This window comes from Polypterus senegalus, chromosome 7 (genome assembly GCF_016835505.1).
Source record: "Polypterus senegalus isolate Bchr_013 chromosome 7, ASM1683550v1, whole genome shotgun sequence".
Taxonomy (NCBI): domain Eukaryota; kingdom Metazoa; phylum Chordata; class Cladistia; order Polypteriformes; family Polypteridae; genus Polypterus; species Polypterus senegalus.
This window is the reverse complement of record NC_053160.1, coordinates 36,052,746-36,063,974: the sequence shown is the minus strand read 5'-3', so window position 1 is coordinate 36,063,974 and position 11,229 is coordinate 36,052,746. Positions and strand designations below refer to the sequence as shown.

General features: G+C 37.4%; 1 protein-coding gene across 1 annotated transcript in view; it reads right to left on the bottom strand.

Moving 5' to 3' along the window:
* zfr (zinc finger RNA binding protein) overlaps nucleotides 1–11,229 on the bottom strand; it is a 103,612-nt gene that overhangs the window by 42,437 nt on the left and 49,946 nt on the right. Inside the window, 4 exon segments of the mRNA XM_039758489.1 lie at nucleotides 4,943–5,140; nucleotides 9,226–9,467; nucleotides 9,582–9,666; nucleotides 9,669–9,814. Coding sequence (XP_039614423.1) covers nucleotides 4,943–5,140; nucleotides 9,226–9,467; nucleotides 9,582–9,666; nucleotides 9,669–9,814 — 671 coding nt within the window.

The following is an 11,229-nucleotide window of genomic DNA, read 5'->3' as shown; positions in this document are numbered from 1 at the left end:
ATGTGCCTTCTTGAGCAGGGGGACCTTGCGAGCCCTGCAGGATTTTAATCCATTGCGGTGTAATGTGTTTCCAATGGTTTTCTTGGTGACTGTGGTCCCTGCTAATTTGAGGTCATTAACTAACTCCTCCCGTGTAGTTCTAGGATTCTTTTCACCTTTCTCAGAACCATTGACACCCCACGAGGTGAGATCTTGCGTGGAGCCCCAGAGCGAGGTCAATTGATGGTCATTTTGTGCTCCTTCCATTTTCGAACAATCGCACCAACAGTTGTCACCTTCTTTCCCAGCTTCTTGCCAATGGTTTTGTAGCCCATTCCAGCCTTGTGCAGGTCTACAATTTTGTCTCTGACATCCTTGGACAGCTCTTTGGTCTTTCCCATGTTGTAGAGTGTGGAGTCTGCTTGATTGATTGATTCTGTGGACAGGTGTCTTTTATACAGGTGACTAGTTAAGACAGGTGTCCTTAATGAGGGTGACTAATTGAGTAGAAGTGTCTAACCACTCTGTGGGAGCCAGAACTCTTAATGGTTGGTAGGGGTTCAAAAACTTATTTCCCTCAATGAAATGCAAATCAATTTCTATCTTTTATTTAAAGTTATTTTTTCGATTTTCCTTTTGATGTGCAATCTGCCACTGTTGAAATAAACCTACCATTGAAATGATACTGTTCTGAGACTTTTCATTTCTTTGTCATTGGACAAACTTACAAAATCAGTGAGGGGTCGAATAATTATTTCCTCCACTGTACACATACACACATACACACATACATACACCTCATCATGATTTCCCCGATAGCCGATTCCTGGCTGCTCAGAAAAAGCAGCAGCTACTCAAGTTGAAAATCAGAGTCTAGCATCTTCCAATGGTACAGTCTCAGCTGGATTAAATCCACTTTTTTATCCAGTGCACGCACATTAGTCAGGAAAACTAACCCAGCCACAGGGGATACACAAACCAGTGTGCCCGGATAAATGGGGAGAGCTGCGTCAGGAAGGGCATCCAGTGTAAAACATTTTGCCAGATCAATGGGGAAGTACAGGGAGTATACAGAGGAAGAGGTTAGCAAAGAAGAAGTGGGATAGAGAGATGCAGAAAGTAGACAGGAGTATAAGGAGATAAGGTGTAAGGTGAAGAGATAGGTGGCAAAGGCTAAAGAAAAAGCTATGATGAGTTGACTGAGAGGTTGGGCACTAAGAAGGGAGAAAAGGACCTGTACAGATTTGCTAGACAGAGGGACTGAGCTGGGAAAGATGTGCAGCAGGTTAGGGTGCTAAAGGATAAAGGAGGAAACGTACTCACAAGCAAGAAGAGAGTGTGCAGAACAGATGGAAAGAGTACTTTGAGAAGCTGATAAATGGAGAATGAGTGAGAACGTCAGATTATGTGAATACAGTGAATCAGGAAGTGCAACAGATTAGCAATGAAGAAATAAGGACTACCATAAATAGAACAAAGAATAGAAAGGTTTTTGGTCTAGATGACATACCTGTGGAATCATGGAGACGTTTAGGAAAGATGGCAGTGTGATTTTTAACCAGATTGTTTAAAGCAATCTTAGAAAGTGAGAGGATGCCTGAGGAGTGAGTGAAGAAGTGTACTGGATTTTTAAAAATAAGGGGATGTGTAGAGCTGTAGTAACTAAAGGAGAATAAAACTGATGTGCCACACTATGAAGTCATGAGAAAGAGTAGTGGAAGCTAGGGAAAGAAGGGAGGTGATGATTAGAAAGCAGTAGTATGGTTTCATGCTGAGAAAGACCACTACAGATGTGATGTTTGCTCTGAGGATATTGATGGAGAAGTATAGAGAAGGCCAAAAAGAGCTGCATTGTGTGGAAAGTGTGAAAGTAATGAGGACGGATGCATTTAAAGTAGATATGGTATTACAACAAGGATCGGCTCCATGCCTTTTCTTATTTGCAATGGTGATTGACAGACAAGGTTAGACAGGAGTCTCCATGAACTATGTTTGCAGAGGACATTGTGATCTGTAGCAAGAGAAGACAGCAGGTTGAGGAGTGGTGGACAGGAATGAAAGTCAATAGGAACAAGACAGAATACATGCATGTAAATGAGAGGCAGGTCAAAGGAATGGTGAGGATGGAGGGAGCAGAGTTGAAGTTTGAGTGGGTGGAGCAGAGTGTCAGGAGTGAGTTGTGAATGATGGGTAACAGCAAGAATGTATATGGGTTATATGGGTTGAAGACGGTGGCACTGACCAGAAAGCAGGAGCCAGAGCTGGAGGTAGCAGTTTTAAAGATGTTAAGGTTTGCATTAGATGTGACAAGGATGGACAGGATTACATACGAGTACATTAGAGGGTCAGCTCAGGATGGATGGTTGGGAAACAAAGTCAGAGAGGCAAGATTGCATTTGTTTGGACATGTGCAGAGGAGAGATGCTGGGTAAATTGGGAGAAGGATGCTGAAGATGGAGCTGCCAGGTAAGAGGCAAAAATAAATTACTAAGAGGAGGTTTATAGGTGTGGTGAAAGAATACGCAGGTGGTGGGTGTAACAGAGCAAGATGCAGAGGACAGCAATATTTGGAAATGATGATCCACTGTGGCGACCCCAAACGGGGGCAGCCGAAAGAAAAATAACCAGCACACTGGATAGGAAAACTGGCAGTACAGTAGGTCTGCTCACATTTATTTTTAAAATTTACCTAGCAAGCCACTGCACTTTCCTCTTTTGTTTTCTTGCAAACCACCTACTCTTGCCTTTGAATCACTGTAGCCTGTTGTGCCAGTCCAATGCCCTTTACAGCTGTAGTCTGCAGTGCGTTGGCCATGAGCTCTAGTGGGACTCAGATCACTGGCATGTTGCAGTCTATATCCCAAAGTTCAACTGGACAATATCCTAACTTTCCCAATACATTTAACACCCTGAAATGCCACAAAATAAAACCTCTTGCTTGGTTTAACACCAACTGCATGGTGCCATCTTGGGAATATTTTTTTTTTTTTTTTGCTGAAATACCCTTTATGGACACTGAGTGAACCCTGAAATGTTTAAACAGGTATATTTGTTTTGAATAATTTAAGGTATAGACTTCAGTGTGACACTAATAAAAATAGCATGTTAAAGTCTTTTTAAAATTTCCAAGTAATATTTTGACAGTGTTGTATTTGTACTGTCCAACAATTTTCAAATACTGTCCAAAATGAAAGCTGTGCGTTTACCCTGACAGGGTGGAAATTCTATGCATTCTGCAGTATTAGGGCGGTTAGTACCATTTGAGTATCCCTAATTCAAATGTCTTGGACCAGAAGCATTTTGGATATTTTAAAAATTCAGAATACTTGCATGCACATAAGGAGGTATTTTGGGGATGGGACCCAAGTCTAAACATGAAATTTACGTTTCCAATAGAACTTAGACACATATAGCCTGAAGGTAATTTAATACAATATTTTTAATAACTTTGTGCATGAAAGAAATCTTGTGCTCAGTGATGTCAGCAGAATTCCTTTATCAGCTATTAAACAACTGCTACAAACCAAAAGACTTTCAGTCTCCACCAAAAATGTTGCGTTTTAAATGAAAAGTTACTGCACACTGAGAAGCAGCAAAAAAGAAAAAAAAAAAAACAAACACCACACAAGGTAATGCACAGGACTGGTGGTGACAAGGATTGATAAACTAGTGCCAACAGAGAGCCAGAGCCTGCTTCCTCTAGACTGCTCTATGCAGTACTTCTGAATTTTACCACATGCATATCCTGTCGCACAGCAGTTTGGAAGTGCTGATCAACATACAATTCTACCAGAATTCACAAGAATTCTACCAGAACCCCACCCCCACTCGTCATTTATGTGTTGTTGCTCCAAACAACACTAGATGGAAAACAGGCAGAGGCCCATGTGGGGCAAGTGATGCCAGGTGTGGAATTTTCCACTTGTGGCATCATGTTAGTGCAAAGATTTTTGTAGCATATTGTATTTTTTGGATACTCAACCTGTACTCTTCAGGAGAACAGGACTTAACATATTAGAATACCAGTAACGGCATACCACACGATAACGTGCAGTGAATACACTTGACTTGAGCATTCATAGTTTTCATACACTTTCTCAGTCTCTGTTTAGCATTCGTTTGCTAGGAGGTTAATGCGCTTACTGTTTCCTGAGCAGCTCTTCTTTTCTCCACCCTAGCGGCCCACTGCTTATCTTCTTTCATCGGCATCTTTTCGCGTTAAAACTGATTGTTAGTTTTTGTGTTGCAATTACTTCAATCTTCAAAACTGCCTCAAGAATTATTTAAGATATGAAAAGGTAGGGGAAGTGACAGCGAAGGTGGTAGGGAATGAGAACGATGCACATACGCATGTGCCACACGGCCGCCCTGCTACGTGCTACCGAGAGTTGATTCTACAATAAAATATAAAAATAGTAATAATCACCACCACGAAAGCAGACAGTAGACGTCATGTAGTATATGTGTACCAAATGTCAGGTCAATTGGTGAAACGGTTTGCGAGCTACAAGTGATTTAAAATCCTGGACAGACAAACGAACAGCTAACGTAGCGTATTATATAAGAAGATATTAAAAAAAATGAACAGATAATGGCAAGTTTTAACGTCTGAAGCAATAAATCTAAATAATTAGTTTCAAATTGAATATTAACTACAAAAATTCATTTTTTCCTTGCCTTTCATTGTTTCAATGAATGCATTTGTGGAATGCAACATATTAAAGAATAAAGACTATTTTCACTTTAACAACTTTGTAAATGCATAAGTTTTTATAGTATGAACACATCAATAGTGAAAATTCTTAGTCCTGTAGTTTACATATATATATATACATATATACATATATATAACCAACAGTAACAAAAATATACACACATACACAATTAATAGCATTAACACCAATTTTAGAAAACCTTCATCCTTCAAACTATAACGGAACAAGATTTAAATCAACTTGGTTACCTTTTGGTGTTTTGCACCTCTGATATGAGCAGCATAAGCATCAGCTCCTGTACAGGAAACATCACAGAGTTCACAGCGTAACTGGTTTTGGGTTCCCCGAGCTGAAATACCACTAGTGGTGCTCGTTGTGCTCTGGGAAGCTTTTAGAGCTGCTTCTTTCTTTTTATGCTTCTGACCTTCTAGATGTTCTTTATAGGTCTTTGAGGAAGGGGGGTGGGGGGTAGGGAACAAACAAAAAGACTTTACAACAACTCTTAAAAACAAGGAAAACTAAGACAGCATGTACAATATAATATTTATATCCTAGAAACAAAAGTATGGTTAATCCTGTATATTCTGTACCAGTTTTAATTCTACCATTGGTCAATACAAATTTTTCTTTGACATGAATACAAATTGAAAAGTATTATGTATTCAAATTACAATTATATTTTAGTTAATGATTAAGTTAAATAAAACTAACACTTTCATACTAAAATTAAACAGAATCATACACTAGTGTAAGGTCTTAAAATGTTCACAGTATACAGGGTATAAATTTATACAACTAATAAAAAGCTTTAAATTGAGAGCCCAATAGCTGTATCAAACTACAGCCAAGAATTACTATATGTCAGCAGTCTCTCACTATAGTATAACTGTAACCTGAATCCTTTCCGCACTAAAACCCAGAAATTTAACTACTTTACACCAGGACTGACAGGTACTGCATCTAGGGTAGATTTCCACTTTGTGTCAGATGTTGCCAGGCGAGCCACTTTAGCACAACCTAAAAGAATCCTTCTGCCCCAGATCCCATTCCCAATTCACTCTTGAACCTGGGATGTACAAATTACAGTAATCCCTCCTCGATCGGGGTTTACGTTCCAGAATCCCCCGCGATAGGTGAAAATCCGCAAAGTAGAAACCATACGTTTGTATGGTTATTTTTATATATTTTAAGCTCTTAGAAACTCTCCCACATTGTTTATAAATATTTTCTGCACAGTTATACAGTAAACCCTCGTTTATAGTGGTTGATCCGTTCAAGATGGATAAATTAATTTCCAAGAAGTAGGATTCTTTATTTATAAATCTAATATTTTCGCAGTTAGAGCATTAAAAACCTGTTTACAACCTTCTAAATACGTTTAACATTAGAGCCCTCTAGACATGAAATAACACCCTTTAGTCAAAAGTTTAAAACTGTGCTCCATGACAAGACAGAGATGACAGTTCTTTCTCACAATTAAAAGAATGCAAACATATCTTCCTCTTCAAGGTGCGCGTCAGGAGCGGAGAATGTCAGAGAGAGAGAGAGAGAGAGAGAGAGAGAGAGAGAGAGAGAGTAAAGTAAACAATCAAAAATCAATAGGGCTGCTGGGCTTTTAAGTATGCAAGTACCGCGATAAATCGGCGCAATGAAGGGATCAATGTGAAGGTAGCCTTTCAACATTTTTTTTTTCTACAGGCGCTTCCGTATCTTCTAAGCAAACAGCCACTGTGCAAACAGCCCCTCTGCTCAGACCCCCTCCGTCAGGAGCAGATAATGGGGCCAATCATACGCCTCCCTGATGGTATTACATGATGGATAAGTATCTGCCTGTATTTCTCAAGAGAGAGTGAGAGACAGAGAAAAGCAAACAATGAAAAATCAATACGGGCTGTTAGAGCTTTTAAGTGTGCGAAGCAGCGCGCGGGAAGCATATCGTATATCATTGAGGAGTTTTATTTAATATGTAATACGTGCTCTGATTGGGTAGCTTCTCAGCCATCCGCCAATAGCATCCCTTGTATGAAATCAACTGGGCAAGCAAACTGAGGAAGCATGTAACAAACTGAAAGACCCATTGTCCGCAGAAATCCGTGAACCACCGAAAAATCCGTGATATATATTTAGATATGCTTACATTTAAAATCCGCGATGGAGTGAAGCTGCGAAAGTCGAAGCGCGATATAGCGAGGGATCACTGTATTGCCGTTTTATGCTGTGCCTATAAAGCATCTACTGCAGCAAGCGAAAAGTGGTTTCCTTTCTCATCAATGAGAACTATTACTATTTTTCCTTTTTTATATAACAAGTTTTTAAAAAAAAAGCACAATTTTAAAGACAATTTTCAGTGTCAGCAATGCTCATTTAGCTACATTAGCCAACACAAGTGGTCTCTGTATTGACTGGCTGCTGACCTGATGCTCATTGCTTAACCTCAACAGGGTTACATTTTTTTCTTAAATCCAAAAAAATAAATAAAATGCAGCATTCGGCTTAAACAAAAAAAAAAATTAAAATAAATAAATTTTTATTAAATCTGATCTTTCTATTGCAAAACAATGAAACTTTAAAGTCAGAAGTCTAAACAGCATGGAAGGAGAAGGATGCTAATATCATATATATTGTCAAAATGTCTTGTGTGGTAAACCTTTAAAACATGCAAACCGCCTAAGTGTATGATCATTTACCCAACACTGTTCAGCATAACCGTTTCAACAACAACTCTTTTGATCATGTCATCATCAATAAATAAACTGAAGTAATTAAGCGGATCTTGGCTGTCAACTTTCACTTTTATTCCTGGTTAACCAACAAAATCAAAAAGAGGTGGTGCTGGTTTATTTTAAGCAGGGTCAAGAGAAACCTAAACTTGAGCGTCACTTTTAGATTCCCAGAATCATTGTTTCACTGTCCGTCTGAAATTCACTACCTGAAGACAGATTCACTTAATCATCAATGCTGATCAGAAGCTCCTCAACAACACTTCTCATATTACTGTCAGAAGCATGCAACACCTGGGCGGCTGCTGAAAAGTACTACTTGTGATATATTAGTTATTTTGCATTTTTTTTTAATCTCATGTTAAAAAGGCCTATATATTTCAAAACATGGATACTGTTACTAGCAGGTAATAATGGATAAGTGTCAAAACACAAATTCTGAATTTTGAGTGGTCTGCCTTGTATATTTTGAACATGTACATGTGCTAGATTGAACATATTACCCAAGTTTATTATTTTGATCAGACATCAGTGAAAACAAAAGTTGTCTCCTTCTTAAAGGGTATGTTTGACATTTTTCAAGACAAAGCTATTTCCCAAGTCAAGGTATATATTAATGTGCCACATAAAACTGTGTTTTAAAGTGTTTTAATACATTTTAATACCTAGTCTGTTCTTGCAACTTACAATAGGACTAACTGATACATGGTCCATAGGTCAATGAAAAAGCCTAAAAACTAACCAAATAATCCAAAACCTTTGCTGCTTCAAAGCAGATTTAAGAAAAAATGGCCACAAAATTTATTAGTCAACCTTGTGATAATTAAAGTAGCCTAGGAAAAAAAAAAAAAATTGTCACAGTTTCAAGGAATCATTTTCCTTGAGGTAAAAATATTGTTCCTGTTCATAGCCACCCTCGTGGGTTGAGTTAGAACCTCCCAACAAACCCCCACAGCCAAGTCATATTCTGGTTATAATGGCTTGTGATAAAGGACAGATGTGCAGTTAAACCATGATAAAGTTTTCCTAAATATCACTTACATTAGCCCATTAGATTTTGTTTGTTAATTTACATACCGTATAGAGAAAGACTCGTGCCAAGTGGCAGGGCACTGAAAAGACCACACAAGTTTCTCACTTTACTTTGTACAAATAACAAACCTGATGTGAACCAATTATACTGCATTGTATTTTTTTTTTCAATTAAAACATATTTTCTTATTACTGTATAATGTGTAATGTGTGTGTTATTTTAAAAATTACTCCTTGTGCTAATTCAAAAGTAAAATAGGTGTAAATGAATAACCTGGAACCTTTTCAGACTTTTTTCTTGCATATAAGGAGACGTCTTCTTGCCAAAATGATAAAAATATACTCTGCATCCCATCCATGTTGTTAGGTTGATGGTGATTTGTAATAGATCTGTTGTGTACAAGACTATGCCCTGTGATGCACCTGTATCCAATGCTTCAGCTCACAAACACCTCTTGAGCGATCAAATATTCAAACACCTTGTTGGAATAAATCAAATGAGTAATTTTACCTAGACTGTTTTATTGTGATATTTTGAACATTTAAAAATTGGTTATGTTGGGTGTGTTATGTTTGATTGTATTCATGTTTTTCCAGACCTGAACATTTAGAACAAAAGTACAATTTCAATAACTGCATATTTAACAAACATTTAAAAATGTATCCAAAATGCGTTAAAATACTAAACTCACCACCAGATAAAATAGGGAACTTAGAATGAACCCGCTTACCAAGAATGCTTCAAAATTTTTTTAACATACAAAAACAAGAGAGCATACCTGTGGTCCTGCACAGCTTATTTTACACACATCGCAATAATGAATCTGTGGTGGTTTGGGAGGCTGTTTTGGTTTAAGTTGCTTGTTCTGGAATGGTGTCTTCTTTGTGAAAGTGCTACCTGTCCAAGCAGCTGTTGCTGCTACAGCAGCTGCTGCCTGTTTTTGCTGCTGCTGTTGTTGCTGCTGGTAATAAGATGATGCAGCTGAATATACTGCCGCTTCATATCCAGAATAAGATGTTCCTACAAAAAAGATAATTGACACAGAACTCACCCCAAAGCCGAAAACAGAATTTGCAAATTCAATCACACACACAGGAAAATGTTTACATGAGGAGAAAAAACACACACACTTACCAGAGTAAGTAACAGCAGTTGTACTGTAAGTAGGGCTTTGAGAATAGGATGGGACAACAGTAGCAGCTGCTGCTGCGGCGGCGCCGCCACTGGCTGCACAGTGGATGACACAGGATAGATTGAGAAAGTAGTGGTTGCAGGACTGGGTGTTGCTGGTTTTATTGCTGTTACTTGTCTAGTTTGTTGAGTTTGAGTGTACTGTGTTGCACCTTGACTATATCCTGTTTTGGGAGCTAGAAGTGAAAGAAAAGAACAAAAGATATAGAGAAAAAATTGGCAATTTAACATATACATACCATATTCAACTAACTGAATTTTTGAAGTACTGTAGGGATGAGTGCAACACCAATTTTTTGTAATCAATTAAAATGCACTGTCTATAAAGGCAGTAAATCAGCATGTCATATATGACAAAAAAATAGTGTGTTAGCCAGTGGGTTATAGTCCTCAGAATGATATTGACTTTTGGAAAACCAGGAAAGGCAATTGTGTTTCAAAAGATTCAACATACAAGCATCATCTAATGAGAAGATTATTTTCAAAATGCTGCAACAAAATGCAGCATGTTGAGTTGTGTAAAATATTTATCAGCAAGCACAAAGGAAAAAAATTCAACTATGTGCAGTGTATATTTTATTTCACTATTAATTGTTTATTTGATCACTCAAATCACAACTTATTAAACATTTATATATAAATTACAAGGTTTGTTAGATAATCTAAGGAAAATAATTGACTCATTTAGTGGTTAACTTAATAGTTTAGAACAAAGAAATGCAAATCAGATAATACTGCAATGATATTTTGTATGTAAAAGGGGGAAACAGCAATCTTACTACAAGTCTATGGCATCTGCAGAACGGCACAGATGGCATGTCTGACTATAAGTCTGCAGTATCATGGTTTCAGTCCATCTTGACCTTGGCTACAGTTTGTATACCAAAAAAAAAAAAAAGAGAAATAACTAAACACTATGCTGGTGATGCCAAAAGCAAAAAATTGCTTTATAATGAAAAAAAATAGCATAGAGTGAAAATAATTTTCCAATACTGTTCTAAGAAAACATATTCACATCATTCAGTCTACTTGTATGTGGTTCTTATGTACTGTAATAAGATGTGTATGTAATACTCTGCCTGGAAATAGAGAAAAGACAGCTCAGGGAATTAAAACTACAGACCACAAATATTATATGCATGTAATTTTTTTTAGACATGCTTTTTGGCGTTATAGATGTGCACTCATACAGTTTCCCTAGCAGAATAAAGACACCATGAACAAAAAAAAGCAATCAAGACTACAGTGATATCACTTACCACATCAACACCAAATAAAGTACCATAGCTTAGAGAACTGATGATACAAACATGTTTTTATCCTTTCTGGTCAATTACTGAAATCTGGCACAAGCATGTAAATGTGCAAATTGCATGCAAATGGACAGTTTGTATTAGGAGCTGAATAATATCTTTTATTTTGTCAAATTTTAATTTCTAACCCAAAGTTTTTTGTTTTTTAATGAAAAGTGACACAACTGAGAAACTTCTACAATTCTATCATTTTATCAAGCATGTTGTGACATTTCAACTTCAAAGGTCTTTGGCTGGGTTCCAATAATATGGAACCACTTTAAACAGTGATCTGACTT